This window comes from Lissotriton helveticus, chromosome 1_2 (genome assembly GCF_964261635.1).
Source record: "Lissotriton helveticus chromosome 1_2, aLisHel1.1, whole genome shotgun sequence".
NCBI classification, from domain to species: Eukaryota; Metazoa; Chordata; class Amphibia; order Caudata; family Salamandridae; genus Lissotriton; species Lissotriton helveticus.
Window position 1 is genome coordinate 309,084,132 of NC_136058.1, and position 26,261 is coordinate 309,110,392.

The 26,261-nt window shown below is 44.8% G+C and overlaps 1 protein-coding gene across 2 annotated transcripts in view; it reads left to right on the forward strand.

Annotated features, from left to right (window-relative positions):
• Positions 1-26,261, forward strand: part of MMACHC (metabolism of cobalamin associated C) — a 29,830-nt gene that overhangs the window by 163 nt on the left and 3,406 nt on the right. For both annotated transcript variants that reach the window (XM_078671803.1, XM_078671801.1), the window contains exons 2-3: positions 10,021-10,215; positions 22,820-22,972. In XM_078671803.1, coding sequence (XP_078527929.1) covers positions 10,021-10,215; positions 22,820-22,972 — 348 coding nt within the window. The remainder of the gene's footprint in view (positions 1-10,020; positions 10,216-22,819; positions 22,973-26,261) is intronic.

Sequence of the window (26,261 nt, forward strand, 5' to 3'; positions counted from 1 at the left end):
TATTAAGGGAAACCGTTCTTTGGAGCCCGTTCTCGGTTCTAACATGAAGTATTTGTTAGGAAGAGTGATCAGGGGCTTGCAGTTTATTCTTTCTTTACGAGCAGCAGCATGTGGAGTGTGTCTTTTATGTCTATAGGGAAAGGTATGGGAAGTGTATACTATGTATGTGGTGAAAGCACATGCTTCAATTAATTGTCATAGGCCTTCGGAATGTGTTCATTCCACGCATACAATAAAGATAGGTAAACTGTGAATTCTTTTGGTCGACATGCACTGCAACATTTCAGACGTGCCAAGCAACATATCTTAAAATACAGACTAAACTAAAAACAACAGAAATGATCCTATTAGTACAACTATTATTGTAAGCCCTATTATGTTACCAGATCTTCGACGGAGGCCTTCTGATATTAATATGTGTTGGTACTTATTTTATTGTTTTCGTGCACCGTTTAAAATGGTAACCCATAGATAAGTATAATTCATCATTCTAAATGAGTCCATGAATTCATCTGCTAATGGCGTAAGAAAGTGGCGTAAGGGAATGGATGGCATTTTATCCACCCTTCTATGTTCTCGGGTTACAATGGTGCTCACTCTTTTTGGAATGGTGCACAATCGTCAGCGCTAAAGGTTTAGGCGATAGGCCAGAGGAGTCACATCTATTTAGCATCCCATTCTTATAAACTATTAGGTCTGGTGCAGCTTGAAATCCAATTTCAATTATCTTCAGCGATTCGTGGGTGCTAAAGGACCTGCAAGTGGCCCGAGAGATCAGAGTAGACACGGAGTTGGACTTCCGGGAAAACGTGGGGACAGTGGATTCTGCCATTATTTTGTGGGAAGCCTATAAACAGTCCTTCGGGAGAGAGCCCAAAATATTATCGCACATAAGAAACGCAAGGAGACTGAGGAGGTAACGAAAATTGAAGCAGCTCTTACAGGCTTAATCTCAAGCCATAGCATGCGTTGACGCCTCCCAGTTAAAACGGCTGAAGCTCCTGCATCAGGAGTATCTTACGCTAGCCAAAAGGGATGTACACCATGCAATACCGGCCAGGCATAGACGACTGCTTGACGCAAGTGATAAAACGGTTAGACTGCTCGCTCGACTCAGCCAGATAAAGCTGGAAAGCAGATGTGTGGGCCAAATTCAGACAGAGGATGATCAGGTCCACGTAACCCCGGATGAGATAGCGCATGCCTTTACGAGCTACTACGAGGCCTTTTATGCAAAATGCCTAGTGAATCACAAGCACTGGAGGCAAAACTGACAAAAGAAGAAATTGTAGAAGCCATAGGACAGATGAAAACAGGGAGGTCTGCGGGTCCCAACGGGCTCCCGCCAGAACTTTTTATACAGCATGGGGCACTTTTTGGCACACATCTCTTGCAGATGTACTTGGAGGCGAGAGAAACGGGGGCACTCCCCGAAGACTTGCGGACGGCTACCATTGTGGTGATACCCAAAGAAGGGCGGCCGCCACACAGGTGTGGTTCGTATTGACCCATCTCCCTCATGAATGTGGAGACTAAGATTTTGGCCAGAATTCTGGCCAATAGATTAACTCGTGTCATTACAGAACTTGTCCACAGGGACCAGTCGGGCTTTATATCTAAGAGATCGACGAGACTCAATCTCAGAAGAGTCTCTAATTGGCTGGAGAAGGTGCAAGATAGGACTGACCCACATCTTATACTGTCCCTAGATGCTGAGAAGGCATTCCGCACGGTCCACTGGCCGTTCCTTATGGATATACTGGATAGGCTGGGATTTGATCCAGAGTTTCAGAGATGGATAGCCATTCTATACGGAGGACCTTTAGCACGGGTTAGTGTCAACGGGGTTACATTGCGGAAAATCTCAATAGAACGGGGCACCAGACAGGGTTGCCCCCTATTCCCTCTGCTTTTCACACTGGTTCTGGAACCCCTTGTGTGTGTCATTCGAGCCCACCAGCACTTAACTGACTTTAGAGTAAATGACAACGATGACCTTGATGAACGCATTTCTCCCCCGAAACGAAGTTGCCCAATATCATGGCGTGCTGTGATGACTATTGCAGGTACGCAGGGTATAGAATTAATTGGGATAAGTCATGTGTCTGTCTACCTAGCGGGGAAGGATGTGGCTAACACTATTTATCCCAGCCAACTACAGGTCTCACCCACCGGGATAAAGTATTTGGGTATTTACATCACGCTGGATAAGCAGCTGACGTTGAAGCGGAACCTTTATAAGGTGCTAGGGGAATTCCACGTAGACGCGGCTCGATGGGCTTCATTGCCCCTTACGCTGCTTGGAAAAGCTGCGCTCTTCAATATGATAATCCTACCAAAATTCTTATATGTCTTGCAAAATACCTACCATTTAGTCCTGGAAGAGGTGTTCACTAAAATTGATGATATATTGCGAAAGTTCCTTTGAGGGGGGGAACCTCCTAGGGTGGCATTGGGGAAGCTACAATGCAACCAATACAGTGGTGGCATTTCCCTGCCGGACCTACGGGCCTATTATTGGGTGGCTCATTTGATAGTAGTTAATGAATGGGCATTCGGTGAGAGGGACCACCCCACATATGCGCTTGAACACACGCAGTCCTCAAAAGGCCATACTCACATTATCTTTACAGAGGCAAGGAAAGTGCAAAATTGTTGCCGGCCACACAAATTGTGATCATGGCATAGAAGAAGGCGGAGAGGCGCATAAAATGGGATGGCATGGTGACCAAGGAAACACCGCTGTGGGTGGGCACGCGACTTAAGGTATGTGCCAAGCTGAAAGGTTGCCAGAAATGAGATTTGGTGGGCATTTCGCAGCTTAAAGACATAATGTATCGTAAGGATATAGTGACGTTCTCGAGCCTGAACAGGACGCTACATTCCAAATATCTGCAATTGAACCATGCCTGGCGGGCACAACAGGTTGATAGGGAGGGCCTCCCAGAATATGCCCCATTAGAAGGACGACTCCTGATGGACGAAATTGAGGAAAAGGCAGTATCCTGGACCTTTAGGACAAATATGAATAACACACCAGACCCCTTGCGAAAATTGAGATTACACTGGGAGGCGGACCTGGGAGACATAGATGACTTGGACTTGGATTGGGAAATGGCTCTGATGCATCCTAGGGAAGTAGCTATTAGATCCAGACTGCGATTGATTCAATTCAAGTATTTACACAGAAAGTACTATGATAGAGCCCGATTCCATAATATAGGCAGAGCGGAATCGCCCAACTGTTTGAAATGTAGGATCATGGAGGGGACTTTCTTTCACACTGTCTGAGGGTGCACACATGTATAGTTATATTGGGGCATGCTGCTGAAGGAGCTGGAGCTTATATTGCTAGAATCAATACCCCCCGACCCTATGTTTATTTTGCTGGGCATACCCATGGAGATTGATCTCCCCAAACTGAAGCTGACACTGCTCCAGCTGGGCCTGGTGGTGGTCAAAAGAGATATGGCAAGGGCTTGGGGTGTTGCGACTACCCCAACACAAGAAGAATGGCATAGAGGGATGGATATGTATATGTTAGTGGTGAAAGCAACATGTAAAGCAGGGGGGTGTCCCAAAAAATTCTGGAAAATATGGAAGCCATGGTTAAGTTATTATGGCCTTACACTCACAGATTTGCAGTAGATCGGGGAGAGGCGGGGACACGTGGAGGGAGAGAGAGGGGATGGGGGATCTCGTTGACAGACACTATTTGATATTGTTGATTATTTATGTGATAATACTACCGGACTTCGCTGTGCCTGTAATGCAAATATAATTGAGATGCTTTGAATATCTGATGTGGTTTTGTAATGCAACTGAGAAAATGCAAATAAATAGATTTCCCCCGCCAAAAAAATGGTCTTCAGCGCAGCACTTCCTTGTGATCTGGCCCCTTCATCTATAAATATAGACATTGAAAGGTTTTAAGCCACAGATGTAGTCAGAATGGTGTTGTTGGTTTCTGTCACGACCCATTCAAATTTAGGGGCATTGGTTAAAAAAAAACGTATGGCAATAAAATTGTTTTCGAACTGTTAGTAAAATATATCTTATCAGTCCCCTCATTTGATCGCTTGTTTTGCCGCAGCCAGCTTTTGGGGTATATGTAAAGAAGGAAGTTATGATTTCTTGGAATAATTTATACAATGTGCAAACACTTTCACAGTGCGGAGTATGCTACACTCATAACTGTAAGTTAACCCAGCTATATGTACACTTTTTGGACGACTACGATGTAGGCAATGCCTCCACCTTTACTATTTATGTGTGAGTGCACAGATAGTGCTGACGTGCACACAACAGATAAATCCTGCCTTAACCTATGGGGAGTTTGTATAATGTATACATGTAGCCATCTCCTCTGTTTACAAAATGCAGGCATGCAGATTGTTTTTAAATTTTTGGAACAAGCATAATGTGGCATGTTATATGCATGGCCTGCATTTCCCAGTAGGTTGTATGCAATTTGTGCATGCTCTCCTTGGTGTAAATAAGGCAGGTATGCAAACACAAATGAGGTGTGCACAATGTAAACATGTGAACTCTAAAGAGACGTACACAATTCTGGTAAGCATCATTATTGGGATACACACCAAATAGAAAATCAGCCACTCCTGGGTGTAACGTAATGCATATGTGCATCATCATATGTTGTGCACTTAAAACAGACATGGAGCCACTTCTGGGGTGAACTGTTTCTGTGTATAGCTGCATTTCAAACCTTTACTTCTACAGCGAATGTTTGGAGGTCTAACTGATTGTATCTCCATCACAGGTGCATGCGTCTCCATCACAGGTACATGCGTCTACACCTCTTATTTTATTTGATGAGTTTTATATTGCACAGGCTAGACTCAGAGGTATCAGAGCGCTTTACAGAGTATCAGCAAGAAGCAAGTTACGTAAGTTACAAAGCATTACACAGTTCTACACCTCTATACAGCTGATTCGGCCCATGATGAGGGATCATTTCTCCTTACACTCCAAATGCATCAATTAGCCTTTCGGTCCCCCAGAATATCCCTTCAACCACAATTGTTATCGTTATGGAGACCATGGCTAATCTATTTTAAAATACTCTTCTTATTTGTCTACGCTATTGTCTGTTGACACTTAGCTCAATACAGACTTTTACACCCATTTGGGTGGAAGCCATATTGTTTTACTTCTGGTGATAACGTATGCTAGTTAGTCATTTTGAAATCTGAAAACACTACATCCTTTTTAGCCACAAAATGTTGGTACGTTTGAGTGGTAGAATGCGCTGTCACATGATGTCACTCAAACAGTTCACAAGTATTGACGCTAATGTGACCCCCATTGCCATGTGGTATGTGTACTAGTCTTCACATTTTCATCAGTCTGTGTGAACAATCTACAAGTAAACTTCTCACAGGTTTCATAGTCTCTAGAAATCCTCATAGATGCTAAAAGTATCTTGGTATGCAGTACTCCATTTTAGTTTGGTCCTTGGCAAGTTCTCAAGTTGCTCTATGCTGGTCAAAAGTAGCCTCCCAGTCCTGAGTTTTTGTATGATACTTATTGGGCTTGAATGCTTACATAATACAAGATGAACTACTCCTGCCTGACATGGGATAACTTGACAGTTTTCCATATTTGTTAATCAAATTCAGAATTAGGTCATTGAAAATGATGGCAAGTTGTATACGTTACATGATTACAATTTTCAGTCTGCAATCTCATATGCAATATCATCTGTCCCCTTGGACCGATCATGTTCTTGCATTTTTATCTCCAGTGCAGTGTCCCATTAACATAACAGATAGCACATTACCACAAGTTGCTTTCAGCAAGTTCTTTTACTTTTACTCGGACACACAGTAACTTGAAGTGTGTACAGTCATTTTTATTTCTCTTTATCTATTTGGTGTACCCTTTGTACTGTTCAGGTCAGGTAGCTCCTCTTTAAGAGGTGCACCTGAGCCAGTCTTGGTTTTTCAAGCAACATCGACACAAAGCTCAAAAGCTGGACTTGATGCTATCAGGTAGACCTGTAGAAAATATGCCAGTCTGGTGCAATCATAGTTGGCTCTGGGCCGATGCCAGTTGTCACCCCTGTCACCCAGGCCTGGTTTTCATCCAACAGCAATATGCTCTTGGATACAAATGTCAAACAAGTGGACTAACAGACACACACACATCACTTCCTGGGGTCCTCTCTTTTATTGTGTTTGGCATGTTTTCTGCTGTTGGTTTCTATGTGCTGTAAGTAATGCTTGCTACCGTGAGTATATGTAATGTCTCGTGAGCTATGTTAATGGGCGCTGCATTTACTGCTAGCTGTAAGGAACACTGGTTATAAATTTGTTTGCACTGTAAACGACATTGTTTTTGGGTCTTGCTATAGTCAGCGCGCATGCACTGCTCTTGCGAGAAATTTAGTAGCTGCTTTGAAAAGTGCTACCCAGGCCGACCACCAGCTTGCTAGAACGCGTAGAGGCGCGCGCTATGTGCACAGCACATTTTCACATCGCACGTGCGCACCACTCGCGTCACCACGCGCATTTTTTTTTTTATTTCATTTTTGTGCGCTCGTGTGCACACACACACACAACACTCTCGGCCGGGTCGCGTTCAGATTTCTCTTTAACCTGAACGAGTCCACAGGTCCCAGTCACTGCTTTGATTATGGTACAATAAGTACCATGATTATAGTTTACAAACTCGTTTCTTATCTAGCATGGGTAATTGGCTTTCCTTAAAACATTTCCATTGGTTTTCTCAAGCACGTATTTTGCACACAACAGGGCATGCTCTAATATGGTTATTAATTCCAGTTACAGTTCAGTTATGCCTCACCAGGAGCAGGTTGACCTGCTAATCTCAACTGTGGTTTGAAGCACATAGCCATGGACACAAACTGAATCATACATTCAAGTCTGGAGCAAGGTCAATCACAGGCCAAAAAGAGCACACACATACAACTGGATACAACCTAGATCAGACAAGCAAGCTTCTCCGTAGGTCAACTTCTTTCCTCTGCTTTGTATTTACAGTGCTCCCTGTAGTAGAAGAATAGCGAGTTTGGAAACCATCCTTAAAGAGCCTGCTGATACCCCAAATTATAGCAGTTGAGCACAAGCCACCTGGCCAGTCAAAATCAAAGATGCTCCCAAAACGTTGGAGGTGTTGCACAGTTACATGGATACAAGGTCCCAAAAGGTACACTGCCACTCTGAATTCCTTGGAGATTACGGGCATACATAATTTCCTCTGCGGTGTGTACTGCTCCCAGGTGGCCTCTGACCAATTTGCTGGGAGGGGCAGACTGCATAACTCTTTTTTGGAGGTTTTCCAGTGGCCATGGCCTGGAATGCAATCCTTTGTTCAGATGTCTTCACTCTGATTTCACATGATAACCTGCTGGAACTGACTTGATCAGGGAAAGTGGACACAAAGAAACCTTCCTCCTCCATTGGAGAAGTTATGATATCCACCTACACCTGGCTTCTAAAGGATACGGCACAGGGACGGAACAGAGCAGTACGTGCAGAGATTAGGAAAATGCCACATATTACTATCACTAAACCTAGGAAGAACATTACATTTTAAGGCTGCATAGATTCTCTACCCTCATGTTCAAGCACTCCCTGGCTCACACGTATCTCTTGCACTCATGGTCAATTGTGGGGCCAAGTGACTACACAGATATAATGAGTGGATCAAGTGAGTCCCAGATAAAATGGTCTGTTAGTGTTGTCATGGGGACATGACAACACATTGTAAATGAGTCCCCATTTTGGGTGGACCCCTACCGTCGAACAGAATGTAGAGCTCGGTTGGAGACCTACATGCAAAACATATGTATGGGTGTGAGGGTTGGGCTTGTAATAAGTGCCATGCTGGCCAGTGTGATAAAAACAGGAGCAGTATGGTGCATGGCAATCTTGCCAGGGGCCTTTTAACCAATCCATTGTCCTACTTGTTGAACAATGAAACCGTTTTTATTTTGGATCTTAAAATGCTAAACGGTTCTGGACTTCAACTACAAGCTCCCCCTCTAGTAGTAAGTTACTTTCTAGATAGTATGCATAAAAAAATTAAATTATGGTTTTAAGTACATACTTGTATAATGGCTAGTCAGTGGCTGTTATGTCAAAGGATTTCAAATAGGTTTGCGATTTGGAGGCAAGTGCTTTCCTCAGAATTGTTAATTTTCTTTTGCACTTCTATCCAAGTATTATTTGTTTACTCTGCCCTGAAACTAATTCTGTGTTACAATTGTGTTTAAAAAAAAAAAAGTTTCCTAGCTTCTTAAACATAATTTATTTTCGGCTAGTGGTGTCCTTTCGGGGTCTTAGTATTTCTGAGTGTGCATGAACATTGTTCATGAACAATGTTATAAAGAACGTTACAATAGACCCATGTCAAGAAATAAAGATAAGGAGACCAGTAAATGCCAAGATGCTTTAGGGCTTTGCTTTTCGGTTCACCATTTGTGTGCCTCCTACTGCATGAGCGCAGGGGCACCTCAGTTGGAGGTGGCTGTTTGCACTTTATAAATGTCAATATTATTGTTGTAGTCACCAACAAAAGGGGGCGCATTGACACCAAATGTGGTTGAAATAGTTTGAAGTTACTGTGGAATAGAGTAGAGTAATGTTGTAGTGTAGTGGATGGATGGAATGTGAGTAGATAGAGTGTGTTTGGAATGTGTGAATGGAATCAAAATGGCTGGTTGTGTGTTACTTTGCAAGGAAAGCAGCTGCAGGCGAAGGGACGGCAGCTTCTGCACTATGTTGCTCTTTTTATTGGATCTCAGAATACACAATTTTCCACTCAAATTTGTCCCTCCTTCATTTCTGTGTCATCGTCAAACTTCTGTCTTATTTCCTGCAAATGCATCAGCCATCAAGGCACCAACTTGGTTGTCAGTTCACACTCCTTGTGCAACTCTCAGGGTGAAATTCCTGTGATTGTACTCGAGGTCCCCTATATGACAGCAAAGTAACCTGAAAAGTCTTCCTCTAACAGGACCCTGACTTGAGTGGCAACTGGAGTGACTCCTTTACCACTCTGTTATTCTGTTCCAACTGACCTTTTGCCTCTGGAAGCAGACGGCTACTCTTGTGTGCTTGATGCCCCTTGAAGCTGGGAACTGCTGCATCTTGTCCAAAGTAAATTGTATAGCACCTCAGGAATAGATTCCTGGAGGAATATGTTTCCCTTGAAAATTATGACAACTTCCGTAGTCACATTACCCACCTTACGGATCTCCAGCCATTTTGGAAAACTATGAGGCACCCTTTCCCGGACAGCAGAAGTATTCTCTCACCTTTGTTTTGGTACTTGGCGTTCCACAATGCCCTTTGTGTGCCAAAGCCACAATCTTGCCACATAAAACAACTGGTGGTACAATCTTGGCTGTTCTATTCAAAACATTCCATTTGAACAGCTGTTCATTCCTGACCTTGGTGTATGCAACACAGTCTCCTTGCAGCATTTTCTCTGATGGCTATGTGTCACTAAAACATTCTTCACCAAAGACATGTCCCCATCCTTTCTCATCACTTCTTCCCACTCCTCCTCGGTTACTACTCCCCCTTGTGTCCCAAGATTTTCCTCCACATCTTTAAAGGTTGCAATAACTTCATACTCCTCTCCACCATTCCTCCTCAATTCATCATGCACCTGCAAATACAACCTGGATAACTCATCCGCCTGAACATTCAATTTCTTTAGCACGTATTCCATGGCATAGACTAATGATACACCTGAGGTTTAGATGCAAATCCAGCCACCCTCGGAGCCCACCTAGTACCAACAGATTTACCAATTTTTGTGATCCTTTTTAGGTCTCGCCTACGAAGCGCGCATGCTGCTGTTGTTGCACCAAGGATATTGTGCTGCATAACTAAATACTTATAAGATCCCAAAGCGAGACCTATTAGCTATGACAATGCTTGTTATGCTTGTAGGCACTGTAGGTGACATTGGTTGCAAAGCCCATATGCAGAATGCCATTTCATGTGTATGTTTTGTGTCTTTTTTCAGGTGGGATGGTACAATGCAATCCTACAGCCTGGCTTCCATCTACAGTATCAAGAGGACACATTGGCCTTCGTTGTGCTTAGTACTCCGTCCATGTTTGAGAAAGCATTTAAGCCTTTCATAAGTCAGCAGCTGCTGCAGCGCGTGAGGGACCCAGTTGATGAGTGTGTCTCCTATTATATCTCAGCCTTGAAGAAGGTAAGTTTGTGAAGGCCTTCCTCATACTTTGACAAGTGTAGCTTGTTTTAGCCTCTTATGGCCCACTGTTCTCTCTTCTTGAGCACATAGCCATGAAATCTTACAGCCATTGCCGTTTATGGCTACCAGGGTTCTCTAATCACCCCATTCTCGTGTCAGTCAGGATTGGTTTGCTGCTTGGTAAAGATAGGTTAGAAATTAGTACTTGGTGTGCTCAAGCATAAGCCAGGTCTGGTGGGTAGTTTTTGGTTTTGTATCTGTGCATCTGACTTTAGCCTTTTTCCCATATAAGTACACTGTGGGCCCGATTCACAGAATGAACTTAAGACTCAATCCTAAACTTACTACTATTTTGGTATTCACAGAATGAATTTACTACTTTTGGTATTCACAGAAGTTAGGATTTTGTCTTAAGTTTGTCTTAAGACAGACTTAAGACAGACTTAAGACAAAATCCTAACTTCTGTGAATACCAAAAGTAGTAAATTCATTCTGTGGATACCAAAATAGTAGTAAGTTTAGGATTGAGTCTTAAGTTCATTCTGTGAATCGGGCCCTGTGAGTGTAAACATTGAAATGGGAAGAGATTCTTGTAACCTTGTTAAACATGTTGCTTCCCTGCTGTTCGTTAAAAATATCCATCAAATTTGACACCATTGGCTGTCCTACTTTATCCTCGCCAGAGGTCTGAACTCCTCTCTCGTCCACCAGATCACTTTTTATTTTGTTGCGCTCAGAAGCTTTTGAACAATTTCAATATCAACAGGTAGACATGGCATGAACATTATTGGCACGCCTTGTATCACAAAAAGCCAATTGTACATATTTACCATTCAGTAGACAGCCGCATTTCATCTTCACATAGTATTACAGTAGTACACAATTAATAAGCCGGTGCAGCTAAAGGCCATCCAGAGTAGTCCATGCTGCACACATAAAGCAAATGGATCAACAGATAAACCATCAAATATAACAGTTCTTGGTCCAAGCTGCATAGATATGGTCAAGTATAAGGTGAACTTCTATTATAGGGCACAAACTAAGGGAAAGGTGGTAGCGAGGGAGGGGGAAGAAAGGTTAGAAGCCCCATACCCTAGCGGAAGTCGGGTTAATCTCAGAGTTGTACAGCCCGCAATCTTGGGGGATGACAGCAGGTATGTTCCAGGCATGTACCAATCGGCACCAAAGACGCTGAAATTTGCCCTCCGTATGTGTGAGTTGTAAGAGAGTGTCCCATTGTTTACACATGCAGAGGCAGGTGAACCACTGGGCAATAGATGGGGCAGTTGTCTTTTTCTAGTCTAAAGCGATTAATTGTTATGCTGCATGGAGCATGTGGCTAATGAGTTTCCAATCTGCGTGAGTCATTGCTTCTAGTGGTGAGATAAGAAGATGGTATGGGATATCTTATAGTGGCTTTGGTGTGTTCCAGGAATTTTTTGCAATAGGTGGCAATGAGTCTGCATGACCACCAAATATGGCACAAATTCCCTAGTGCCTTCCCACAGTGCCAGCAAAGCAATGGTGATGGTTATGGCAGAGAGGTGGGCTGGCGTGTAAGATCGTTGGTTCATTAGTTTGTATGCCGTCTCTCAGAATGATTGACTCCTATAGGTTTTGGGTATATCTCGCCATAGGGTGTCCCATTGTGTAGTTGAGATACACTTAGATGTGGTACCCTGCCAAACTTACTGGTTGTGATATTTGTTTGATATCTGCCACCAAGAGCCCGCATATGCTCGCACTAACTTTTCAAATGGGGTGTGTGATCTAGTCGTCCCCAAATAGGTAGAAGGATGCAGTGTCCAGTGCTATAGCTGATATAACTGTAGCCGGGCAGTTTTTGAGTGATGGAAGTCAGTTTTGCAGTGTTCAAAGGACTTGATGGAGAGTCCTACAAAAAGGTTGCGCAGTGTCTGACACTCCTCCTTCCTTCAGCTGAGGAATGACTCGGGCAGCAGAGCAGATTTGAAATCAGGGTTGTGGGCAATGGGGCTGTAAGGGGAGGGAAGGGTAGCGAGCCGCCTTGTGGTCACCAGTTCGTCTTAGATATCATGCACTGTTTTCATGCATGTGGCTAGGTATGCACTGCATAGCCTGGCGTGTTTTGGACAGCCAAGCGAGATCCAATAGGGGCTGAAAAGCCCCCGCAAGGTCCATATGGAACCTTTGCTGCTCACTCTCTCACACCACCCACTCTGAGATGTAGGTGCGCGCCCCAATAATTTCCAAGGAGCTGGTGGCAAGCCAAGCTTCTCCTGTCCCTAGGCTGGGCCAGGAACCTGGCAGAGATTTGTGGCTGCTTCCCATTCATAATGAAGGTGCGGATGCCCCGTTTTAGGCAGAGGATGTCATCCTGCGTGATTGGAATAGGAAGGTTTGGAATAGATACAGTGCTCGTGGAAGGATTTTCATTTTTATGACATTAATGCAGTCCAGCCAAGAGATATGATGATGTTTCCATATTCTGAGGTCTTCTAGGATACCCTCCCGAAGTTGCCGCCAATTGGCTTGCATTCAGGAGAACAGTTTAGATGTTGGGTTGCGATCCCAGGTATCTGATCGTGCCAGACGACCACTGAAATGCCACTAGGGTTCACAGAGCGAGGAGATCATGCGGAGGGAGGGTTAAGTTAGGCACAGAAGACTTGGGCATGTTAATTTTTAAGCTGGATACTGCTTCAAATTTGGCGAGATGTGCGATAATCACTGTGAGAAGTTGGCCTGATATATGATGCTCACTAGTTCTAGTGATCACCTTGTATCAGTCCAAACAACCCTTATGGTGATTGGTTGTAAGTCAACCTTATAGACCAGCTTACCTTATGGTAGCATGGACAAAGCAGTCTTAGGCTAAAGTCTTTTGGCATGTGAAGCCAGCTGTTTTACCACATATAACCCCTTGATTACCAGATGAAAGGACACCACACAGGTTGTTATGAAAATAAACAATATATTTATTACTAACAAAACACCTCTGAACTCTTTATGAGATCAGAGGGCTAAGCACATGACAAGGCTCTTAAGAAAAATACAGTAAGTCTCACAAATTACAATGGTGCCCTAGGGGCACGACAAACCATATACTAAGTAAATAGTATAAGGAAATCGATAGAGGAATTGAAGATGCCCAGAGGCTGTAGGATCGCTGGGACTACACTACCCTAACCTTAGGTGAGTAGCAGGAGGCTCACGGGACGCGTGTGCAGAGTGTGAACTCACACGCGAGATGCGGAACAAAGTCAATGGGCAGAACAAATTACGAAAAGGCAAGCAACAGACAGTTCCGACTAGTTAAGACTAAAACGACTGGATACCTGGACACTAGTCGAGTCAATCTACCTATGAGCACCGAAATGCTCTTGTTACCTCACCCACGGGCTGCGGGTGCATAGGTGTGAAAGTGTGTCGGGTTTCCGCGTTGAAGTCAATGGAGCCTTGAAGAAAGATGCTCCAGGCGACCAGGAGGAAGATGTCCAGTGCGATCCAAGGGTGGATCGAGGAAGAAGAGGACCTGAAAGCAGAGGGGACAGTGTTCAAAGTCACTAGCCAGTGACCGGTGTGGAACCAGGAAGGAATCAGATGCTGTTGTCACGATCAGGTGAAGAGTGGTCGCTTGTCTCTGCAGCCACGTGGACCAGGCGGTGTCTTCAACGACCAGGATGGAGGCACAAGCTGTCCCACGCAGGCTCTCGCTGTCGGCGGTGTCGCATCCGGATTTGGAGTCAACAGGCCTTGGCAAAGGCAACCAACGCGGTGAGTGGAAATGGTGTCTGGTGCGGACCAGGAGGGTCCGGGGTGCTCCTCTTTTGGAAGGGGGCAAGGGCCAGTCTGGAGCAACCAGACCAGCGGTGTGAATTTCGTGGATCGTCGTCTAGGAGGCCACTAGCCAGACGGCAAGTGACCAGACCACGCGTCGAGCAGCAATCAAGCAAAAGGGCCCCACGCAGATCTCGTGGATGCTGGAGGGCTGGTCTTCTGTGCAGGAGCTGCTCGGGGCTGGGGCTTCTCAATCCCCAAAGCACTTACTCGAGGATGTCTCTGAAGTCGTCCTGGAAGCGAAGTGCAGTTTCTCCAAGATGGCCGGTCCCACGTGTCTCGTCGCACCCACGGGTCTCAGCTGTGCTGCAGATGTGGGTAGAGGTCGGAGAGGTCTGGGAATCCGGGTCTCGTCGGGCTCTGAGGTCTGGTTCCGTCAGGAAGGACGACAAAGTGAACCGCTAGGACATTTGATGGTGCCTGCAGTTGCAGGGTGGACATTCCTTGCCCACAAGGGAGATTTATCCGTCTTCTGGGGAGCAGAACGTCAAAGTCCAGAGTTTCTTCTTGTAAAGTTGTTCAGGATAATCTAACTTGGAATGGGACCAGCTCCTCCCATGGGTGGGACCAGGAAGGGGGGTGGTTACATCCCCTATACTTTGCCCGGTTTCGCCCCAGAGCTGGGGCTGGAGTGCCCCAGCAACTGGTTTGAACCGGGGTATGCACAGGGACACCTTGTGTGCCCCAGGCATGTCTCATTCCTGTCAGCCCTCCCTACCTCAATACACAAAATCCTGTCTGGGGTGGTGCTAGCACCTCCCAAGGCAGGAAACCCTTTGTCCAGGCCTCCCTCGCTGGAAGGACCCAGCAGCAGAAGGTCAGACTTGTGTCTGTGGTGGCAGCATCCATTTTGTGATGCTAAGGCTCGGGTTAACTTTTAACCGGGGTTCACAGTTATGGACATGTCGTATCCCTCTAGAAGGGTGGAATGCTACCCCCGTCGCCAGAACTGGCGAGGGGGTAGTATTCCAAATCGTATGACACCTTACTCGACATGTTTTGATAATGCTATACCAAAGTTAGCAATAACCGCGAGGATTATAATGCACTTAAGAGTATATGGTATAGCTTTATCATGGAAACAGCAAAAGGACTCGGTTCCAAAAGCTGCAGACAGGCTCAGCTCTTGCTAGAGCACCATCTCACATAATTCCAAGCACTCTGCCTTCAGGATTGATAAGGCCTGCCATAGGAGTGACTTCCAGGCCCGCCAAGGCACTGCCCCTGCCTTCATCTCCTCGCTGATAAGCGAATACGTTCCCTCCAGAAAGCTTCGTTCCTCTTCCAAGTCTCTCCTTCAAATCCCACGTTTTAAGCGCAAAAAGTGGGGTGGAGCCAATTTCTCTATCTTGGCTCCCACATTTTGGAACTCCCTTCCCGACCACCTACGCTTTGCCACTCATTATGTCTCTTTTCGGAAAGACCTCAAAACGTTCCTTTTCAAACAGGCCTTTTCCGTGTAAACTGGCTCACTCTTGTCATTTGACTGCTTATTCTGCTTCAGTTGCCGGACCTTCATTAGCGCCAAGAAACCGTACGGTGAACGTTGCGCTTTATAAATGTTTTAAATTGTAAATTGTATGTGTCCATTTTGGGGTTAGATATAGGTATGCTATATCTACAGCAAAGGTTGATTACATCACCTTGCCCCAGCTGTCTTACCAGCCAGTTGTGTCTGTTTAGATGACCAGCCAGGGGTGGCATAATACATGCTGCAGCCCCTGGTAGGCCTTGGGTACACCTATGCCCTGGGTACCTAAGGTACACTGTACAGGGGCTGATAAGGTGTCCCAATTGGTAAATGCACCTAAAGTACATGTGTGTCAATTTAGAGAGAGAACAGCTAGGCTGTGGGTCTGATTAGCAGGCCCACAGCCAGGGAAAGTCGTAAACCAGTGAAGCAAAAAAGCAAAAATCTGGGGTGACCATAGGATTGCAGACCCTACAATCACTGGTAGGGAGTTGCAGGTTGTGAAACAGATATCAGAAGCTCATCCGCAAATAAACTTATCTCGTGCGGTCTACCCCCAAAGAGGATGCCTACCACGTCTTCAGCGTGACATACGGTGATGGTGAGGGACTCCACCACCAGGGCGAACAAAAGGGGGGACAACAGGCAGGCCTGGCGCGTGCCCCAAAGAATGTTAATGGGTGGCTGTCTGGTGTGCATTTACCCATACAGTAGCTGTACGGATGACGTATGATGCCATGATTTCGGCTATCATACTCGTTTCCATTCCAATCTCTCCCTGCACAGCTGGGAGGAAAGCACAATTAACCGTGTCAAAGGCCTTCTCTGCATCAAGCGAGAGGAGGCAGGCCGGGGTGTTGTGGCAATGTGCTTTCCCTATTAAGTGTGCATTCTGGCACACATTGTCTGTCCCCTGCCGTCGCAGAAAAGCTCTCTTGATCGTGGTCTATAAGACCCAGTAGATAGTGCTCTAATCAGGTAGCCAGTGTTCTGGTGAAGATCTTTGCATCCGTCTTGAGGCGCACTGTAGGGCAGTAGTAGGAGCACTGAGTGTGATCTTTTCCTGGTTTGGGTATGAGAGAGATCTCTGCCACTGCCATTGCGGGAGTAAGACCTGTGCCCTTTATAAAGAAGCTAAACAGCTGAAGCAGATGATTTTGTAGGTCTGATAGAAACAGTCGATAGAAGAAGACATGATCGGGACCTGGAGTTTTACCCAAGGGGAGAGCCCTAACAATCAATCAATCAAGGGAATTGTAAGCGCGCTAATCACCCGTCAAGGAATCAAGGCACCGGGGGGGGAGGCAGGGGTGGGGGTAAACAGCTCCGTTCAGTCGAAGAGCCAGGTCTTGAGCGTCTTCCTGAAGATGTTCAGGGAGGGGGCACGTCTGATATTGACCGTGAGCTCGTTCCAGGTCTTGGTCACGATGTAGGAGAAGGTTCTGGCTCTGCCAATGCGCGGGGTTTCGCCGAGGGCAGCGGATCGGAGGTTTCTCTTGGGTATGTGGAAGGAGATTCTCTCGTTGAGGTATTGGGGTCCAGTGTTGTGGAGGCATTTGTAGGTGTGGGTGAGTATCTTGAAAGTGACTCTATTCTCAATGGGAAAACACGCTATGAAGCACTGCCAGGATGATTGGAGCTTCAAGGAGCTCTGCGTGCTGAGGGTGAAAGGGCTTCCCATCACAAGCATTCAGATATTCCTCTATCATGGCCGGGGACAACTCTTCCTTCATATAGAGGGTTAGGTAGTAGTCTTGAAACACCTGCTATTTGTTGCATTCGGTGATTGCCCTGCCTGCATCCTCCACCCGCAGTTAGCCGATATGAGCTTTGACCTGCGCCTGCTGAAGCCGCATAGTGAGCATCAATCCCACTTTGCTCCCCCCTAACTCCCCCTCATAGTAATAGTGCCGTTTGAGAGCAAGAAGGGAGCATTAAACGCTCTATTCGTGAAGTTGGCCCTCAGTTGCCTGTGTAGCATAGTTAGTTGGCTTTTTTTGCACCGGTTAGGGGCAGAGGGATCCTGGTTCTCTAGAGATTTCATCTGTCACCAGGTTGGTCTTAACCAGCAATGCCTTACCTACTTTGGCGATAGTGGAGCTCACCTCCTGATGGTAGCCTTAAAGCCGTCCCAGAGTGTGGGCAGCGAGGTGTCAGGCATAGCTCAAAGTAGTCTGCAGTACCCTTGCGGATTTCTGCCTGGTCAGCTGGATCCCAAAGGAGTTTTTGAGGAAGACGTCATTGAGGTGGACCTCGGTGTGTCAGGATTTCTAGAGTCTCAGACCAGCTCTAGATTCGGCCGGTCTGAGATAGATATGTCCGAGATTTCGGTCATGTCAAGACTGCGCAGTAGGGAGTGGGTTAACGAGCCATGGTTAACGCACAAGTATGTGACATTTACATGAGAGGAGAATGAATATTCCTACTATCTGGGCGCTTATATTGTCTATTAGCCCTAGGTCTGCGATGTCCCTCTTTAGCTACGCAGATATGGCCCCAGCGGGCTGATATGTGGCTGTGCTTCTGTCGAGGTAGGGATCCCACACTAGGTTGGGGTCACTCCCAACAACGTCTTCACCCCCATCCCCCACCCCTCCATCATAGCCACCTGGTTCCGCAGTAAGTGGTGCAGATAACAGTCCTGGAATTGGTTTGGAGCATATACCTTGAGAATCCTAAAGGGTCCGCGATCTCTGTGCATATGTAGTACCAGGAAGCGCCCACCTTGTCTTTACCTTTGAGAGAGAGGTGCGGAAACATGCCTTAATGATTACTACCAGTCCTTGAGTTTTCGTGGTTGTGTGCGCCCAATTCCTCAACTGGTACTTCAGGCGTGCTATACGTTGAATGACCGCCCCCATGAGATGGATCTCCTGGAGCAGGATAATGTGTGGATCCTGTTGCAATATGCTCATACCTGTCAGCGTTTGTTAAGCGAGTTGAGGCCCCTAACATTAAGGGAGAGTAACTTAGGGCCTGTGGGCAGCATCATCCATGGATATCCTAGAAATAAGCGACTGCAGGTAAGGGGCCCTTAAGATTAAGTAGGGCGTGAAATTCAATCAGGGCCTTGGAATAAGCCGCTCCCTCTCCCAGTGCTGCGAGCGGGGCCGGCATAGCTTTCCCAGGCGACGAAGCCATGGCAACTATCTTTGCCCAGTGCTGATTGGTCATGTACCTGTTGAGCTAGGGGTGATACCTGCCCCGCTCTGCCTGCAGTATGTGAGTCACCCATGAATGTTGTGCTTCACCTAGGAAAGGATCACCAGATCACGTTTGATACACTGTGGTGGGCAGTGGTTGCGTCGCACACTACTAGTAACAACTGTAGGTTAGATTTTTCTGTTACTGCCACTAATCATAAGCAGTGTCCGCGCACTCTACGGTCTCACAAGCAAAACATTGATTAATTTCACTCTGCTCTGATGCTTTACAATATGGAGAGCCCCTGGAAGAATACCACCCCTGTGCAGAGGAGTCTTACATTAACTTCTGATCTCATCCAGTGTCGCTCATGAATTATCTAGTGAGATTTTTAAATACAATTGCAACCTTCTCAAAGGCAAACAAATATGAAGATCCCATCATAGTTGTTTTCCCCATGGTCCCTTCAAGCTTCAGTGTGGTTTTCATGCTTCTCTACAAGGCTAAGAAGCAGACCCTATGCTGGTCTCTTCATCCTACAGTTGGAGACTGTGATGCTGGGTTGAGTCTTTCACATTTCTCCATCTGACTTTGTGCCTGCTCTGGCTTTCCATGCTCTACCTTTCATAAAGTCCACATTTGTAAAGCGCACAATCACCCGTAAGGGTCTCTAGGCGCTGGGGGCCGTTGGGAAGATTAAGCGAGCTATTGCCCAGAGTCACATGGTGCTGGGCTAACCTGCCGCCGGAGCCGGGGATCGAACCGTGGTCCCCAGATTCCAGCGTCAGTCGCCCTGGCCGCGGCGCCACACCTCTTTCATAGGTAGCTAAGCCATGTTTATCAAGATTTTTCAATTGCATCCAACTCCTGTATAGAATCTGTCTAGACTTTCCTTTGTGTTGTTCGTATCAGTCACATGTATACGCCCTGATGTTTTTATCTACACCCAGAGGTGGCTGGCGAACTTCGAAAGCAGCGCGGCACAAAAGCATGAGCCCAAATCTTAAAAGGGGATATACTACGTTCGAATTTAGTAAAAAAGGTATTTGTTTAATTGGCAATTCTTAATGGTAGTTGTGGGATATTCAAACACTCAATGAGGTGCCTCTGCTTTCTTCTTTTTTTGGGGTAGTAAAAATTATCTTAGGCGCAATAGCATACATTTCACCATAAGCTTGGTTCATATTTACCCGCATTTAACCCTAAGCTTCTTACACATTTAATCTCTTTCTTTTTATTTTTACTGAATGCTCTCATTTGTCCACACTATTGCCATCACTTATAGTCTTTGCAGAACATAAAACAATACGATTAAAAGCATGATATACAAACAAAACCTATTAGGGTCCAAAACAGTAGTTAGTGGAGATCCTATTATGGTATGTAACTTTTATTTGTTTTAACGTTCTGAGTTAAGTTGATTAGCTAACTATAAAAACCCTCAATGTTTAGAAAAAGAAATGTTTGTTAAAATTTACTATCCTAAATAAGTATCCAAAACATCAGTTTCTAGAAAAGAAAAATGACAAAAATGGAAGACATAAAGGTCACAAGAAAGATATTGAAAAAATAAAGCAGCTGAAATAGAGGCAAGACTAAAGGGAGAATGAAGGAACAGATACAGAGGAAAGAGAAATAAAGTGAAAGAAAACAACGGGTAAAATTAAGAAAAGGAAGGAGAAAGAATGAGCCTACAGAATCAACGCAACACGAAGGAAAGAATGGTGAGCAAGAATGAGTAAAGAAAAAGAAAGAAAGAGTTAGAAAGGGAAAGAATGCAGATATGTATCCCCAGGCCCTTCATTAGATCTTAGTTCTTGGTGGTGAAGGTGATTGTCAAGCATTTTTGTTCTCTGCATGGACTGTAATGCATTATATAATTACTATTTGAAACATCAATACAACACCATGAACAAAAGCTTCAACCAGTACAATTATGTTATTCTAGGATGGAGAATAAAGGTTTTGCTGTACATTAATGTTTCCTGTAGAATTCAGCTAAGAAACCATCACCCACTCATTACATATCAATTCTATATAATATACAATCTATATAGTGCATAAGGCTCTTGTCAAAGTGAATGTCTCTTGGAACTGTAATGCTCAATGCTTAACTTTCTTAGCGTTTTCACTAACAGTTTAGCCAGCTCTCTCGCTGCTTTGGTGCACAGACTGATGCCTGTGGGAACTGCCAGCCAATTCTAAATTTCAAATGGAGAGCATGAGGGCTGCATCAAGAGTGGCTTTAGGAAAGCCCATCACTCCCATCAGAGAGGGTGTAGGGGATGCAGTCTGTCTGTCTGTCTGCCACCACCCCATCTCTGTGATACAGCAAGGACTCAAAGGCGTTAAAGTGTCCAGGTCTGGCCACTGAAGTCTGCGCCCTGCCAACCAAAATGCACATTTGAAATCACAGCACTGTGTCACTCATCGTGACACAGTGTAGCCATGCGACCCAGGGCCACACCTCCTCCATTATGTAACTTGAACTTGTAACTGCAGTCTTGGGCCTGCATAATGTTAATGACGTATAGTGGGACTGATTATCAATAAAACATAACACTGCAGATACCAGCCAGGTTGTGGCACTTTGCAGGTGGTGGTGTATAGCCTGAACACACCTGGTGATGAGCTCCCACACACACTGTGTTGTCTGTATTTCAGCTTGTGTGTGTTTTGGCATCTGTATCCGGCCCCTCTAAGTCTTTTACCAGTCCACTGTGTAGGGTGTGTTGTCTGTATCAGCCCCCTGTCTGTGCTGAGTGTGCTGTGCGTGTGCCCTGTAATTGGTCTTTTCTCTGTATCTTCCTATGTCTGCATCTGTCCCTGTAGGTGTCCTGGTTTCTTTACGTGTGCCCATATGTGCCCTGTTTGTATCTTCTCCTGTATACGCTCTGTCCATTTGTCCCTTATATATGCCATTATCTAGGACACTGATATTTGCTTTTATCAATGTCTGCCTGCTGTGTATGCCGCTGTCTGCATTTGTCCATTGTATATGCTTTTATTGTCTACATCTATTTGTTCTATTTGTATTTATCCCCTTTATTTCCTTTATATGCTTCTTTTCCTCTGTCTCACCACCTCTGAGTGCTTTGCTCTCTGTATCTGTGCTGTGTGCTCTCTTATGTGGATCTGTCCTCAACGCGTGCTCTGTTGTTTTTGTTTCCTTTGTGTTCCTTGTGTCTATCCTGATTATGTCCTCTGTTGTCTGTATCTGTAGAAGTCCTCTGTATGCACACTGTTCTATGTTTTAATGCTTGCTGTTCCTCAGTGTTGGACTTGTACAGTGAGTAGAGAGAGAAGGTGAAAAGTTTTTCCTCCCCCCCCCCCCCCAAGAGGCATTAGGATACTTTAACCAATTTTAGGTGTATTTGTGTCAGTTGCCAGTAGATTTGATGAGCCCAAAATCTGAAATGTTTTTGTGCTTTTTCTGTAGACTCCCTTGAGTTCACGAAGGACTAATATGTCTGCTGAACACCATAAATTAGGAGTGAGAGACATTTGTTCATTTGTTTATTGAATATTTAATGTCCAGACCACCGAGATGGGAACATTTGCTGTTCCCGGTCCTGGCTGTGGGCCCGTCATGGGCGTCTACAATGTGGGGATCACACAAGTATTGTTGATCCCATTGTAGCTTGTTTTCAAGACCCGGAGCTGCTAAGCCGCCTTGTTCCTAGAAGTGCGATAAATAAAGAGATGTTGCTAGTTCAATCACTCTTGAGAGGGCCAGTCTAACTGGACATTTTGGACTGAAGCAGTTGCTGCTCCTTTCCCCACCAGCCTTTGTGATCTGGCTCAGTGAGAGCAGGAGATTTCTCACCCATTTTCAACTTTGCCATATGATGTACCCTTTTGGAGTTCATTGGAGGATCATAGCAGTACCATGGGCTTCACGGTGTTCTGGTCTTCGCGTGTGGGGGTTCTATTGTGTTTCTTGGCTGATACCAACCCGACATGTGTCTAGGGGCATCGGTGCATATCAGAAATGATTCCTTATTCTGTGCTCAGGGATTTAACTCCTTCCGTTTAGTAAGTCGATGCTGATGCAGAATTTCCCAGGTAAAGGAACTCCATCACTTTGTTCAATTAAGCACAAGATTAGTCTTTGTAGACTACATGTTCATGGCAGTGAAATGTCAATGCATGGATCCTGTTTGCTTCTAGAGCCTCCCAGAGCAGAAGGTGGATGTGATGTATGATTATGAGATGCTTCCGAGCCGACGCCCGAAGGTCCTGATCCAGACGGCAGCACACGTGGCTGGAGCGGCTTATTACTATCAGAGGAGCGACGTCCAGGGCGACCCATGGGGTGAAAAGGTAAGATAGCTGTGTTCAGTTCATCTGACATGACTATGGAGTGTAAAGCCCTTTAAGCAAAGTGCACAAACTGTGGTGGTACAGACCCCTAACAACAGGGTAGAATCATCTCCCTTATAGAGGTTCAGGAACTGTCCAGGATAGACCAAAGTTAATGCCTGCAAATATACAAGGATTGCACAGACTGCTACAGAAATCTGGCATGCCTTTCCTGAGGCATCAATGGGCTGTAAGAAGCTGGTGGCCAATGTTTACATGGCATAGAGGCAAGATGGGTGCGGAAAAGCAAACGTTTTGCGTGAAAAATGTGTGTCGGCATATTCGATTCAAACTTTACCAGTGTTACTTCGTTGACACCATGTAAACGGAGTATCATTTACACAGGATGCTGGATTACTGTCCCAGTTGCCAGACTGATGCTGCAGATTTTTATACATTTGAATCAACAACATCCAGTGATCCAGAAATTCTAGACAGAAGTAACACATAACTACAGTGCAGATACTTACAACTACCAAAACAACAATGCCTCTCGGGTTGAAACTCACTCCTAATGTTAAATGTAAAAAAAAAAAATAAGATAGGCAAAATGTTTGCAACTCTAGGGGTGATACTAGCAAAAGACACATTGCCATTCACTGGTTGAGTCCGCTGGCGCCTAAAGATGGCAGATGGGGATAAAAAGTATTGGAATAAAATAGTGTTACGACTGTATGGTCACTGAAGTTGCAATACCCAATAGTTTGACTATGTCAACATGCTGAAATGTGAATCCGTTTCTTATGAGTGTATTGTATCGAGTGATAATGTAACAACCCCAAAAACATATTGGAAAAAAAAGAATAAAGCCAATACTGTGAGAGCTTGTGAACTATCTTCCAAGGCAAGGGACTTGGAAGGTAAAAGTGAGACATCAAACTTCTAATCAGATGGCTAAACAACTGGCAGAGGAGACAGAGGAACACTTAATGTTAAATGATAATTCAGTGGCCTCACCAATGACCTGGGCGGTATTTGTGCCAAAGTTCATTAAATGGTACACTAAAAATAAGCTGTACAGACTGAAAAAAGCAGTATTATCTACCTGGAAAATAAATTCCTGGTTGACCCATAAGAATACATTCTTAGAGAATGCATATAGAGTTACAATGTCTTCAATGAAATAGTTGGGTCGCCCACAGTAGACAATCTAGCAGTATCCCAAAGGAGTGTATGGCACCCCTGCACTGGCTAAGCAGACGAGAGAAGCAAAATAGATATGCCCAGTGAATAAGAAATATAAAATGCAAGATATCAGAGTGCAACAAACAAATTGCAGGGTTTACAAACTATTATGAATCCTCATGCATCAGTAACAAACTTGAACATATGCGTAATTAGATATATTTATTGGAGCGATTCTCCCAAAGGGGGGTGTGCATTGGACAGACAGGTGACCACACAAGAGATACATGAAGTGCCCTCTTAAATCAGCAGTCACCCCACTCGCTCCTCCAAGTCCAAACAGATTACCTTTGTTATTCTTTCCAGACATAGGTAAGGAAATATGCTCGGGAATGCCGCAGATGTTTGTAACAAGATACGAACATGATACATTTTCCAGAGACTTAAATGAGGCGTCTGTAATAATAATCCCTAAGGAAAAACCATCCTGATGCATCCTACTGGTCCGTATCTCTGGAAAATGCTAGGATAAATATTGTGACCACAATATTAGCAAACAGACTAAGATGATATATTATCGTGTCTTGAAGACCCCCAATGGCCACAGGTTATCAAGCGATGAATGTTCTCGGAGTGTTCGGAAAGTCTCAAGATTATGTATCCTCTAGGAGAAGTCTGTGTGCCACTAAATTTTATGGTATGGAAAAATCCAGGACAAAATACCAAAACCAAAATATTGAAAGGTAAGTATAGATTTTCTATACCCAACTCCACAAACATGTACCTTGACGATATATATCTTCAAGGTACGTAGATGTGGCGTTGGGAATAGTATGCTTCCTCTGTAGGTACTTACCTGTCAATATTTTGGTCTTTAATAATTTGTCCATGATATTTGTGTATCACGATATACATATGCTCAATATTCAGTAGTACAATGCGAGAAGTTGATCATGTTTCATGTGTATGAAGTTGATATAGCTCTCATGATGAATGCTTATGTGAGCCGCACCAACCTGCGTTGAAATGGGAAAAATTTTAATATTTGGGATTCCCTTTGAAACGACAAAATAGTACAGGTTTAAAACGTCTAAAAACCTTATTGTAATCTTTTTTTGAAGAACTCAGAATTGGATGGATTTTTGTAGTACATCACGAGGAAGGTCCATCTTGGAGGTGATACAGCTCTTCAAATGTCTGTGTGTGCTGCAGAGCAAGCCATAGACTTTAAAAAGCATAGAGAATAGGTTGTGTTGCTTGCTGCCAGGCAGACACACAGTAGGAATAGAACATGACCAATTACAAAGAACTGTATATGATGTTAGCGGGTCGGGTGGAGGGTCCCACATACCTAGTATTGCTATTGTTATTCCCAGTTAGCAGTGATAAACGATCGGCTTCACCAACCAGTACCAGTGCATGCCAGCAGGCTGGATAGCGACAATATAATAAGAAACACCGGTTCTTATGACTTGAGGTGGGGTGGCTCTGGAACTTTACCACCAGCCACCAAAGAGGTTTCTCAAATATGGGAGATAAAAGTGATTGAAAGAATGGGAGGAAGAATAATCAGAGGAACCCTTGGTGCTTCTGTGAATAGTTAGAAGCGGTGAATGCTCTTGAGGGTTTCGAAGAGCAGAATGGGCAATGCTCTTGCAAGAAAACATGTTCATTGTTAAATCTCTCAATTTGAAATAGAATTCATACTTTTAAATGTCAGGCAGCCTGATTAAATTAAGAATGATTTAAGACTCTTGTGTGGACGATATGGAAGACCCTGACTGGGGAGAGGCTTTAATGGGTCCTAGATGAGTAGCCATAGAAGGGCTGTCTACAGTGCACTCAGGGTTTTCCTTGATTAAAGTTCTTTTGGAAGCAAGTGAGCCAAGCAACATCTGATACAGTGGGGAGGATGGGGGGGGGGGAATTGAGATTCAGTACAATCCTTTCTGAATATGTGGGAAGAGCTTGAAAGAACCAGACCTGTTGGCAAACGTGCTGCTCTCATTCTAGTGGTTGCCAAAAGAGGTGTAGCTAACCATTGGACGCATCCCTTTTGTGGCTGACCGCTAACCCTTGCCGCCCCCTCCAGGAGGAAAGGCACAGCTAAGTGTTTGATTATGGA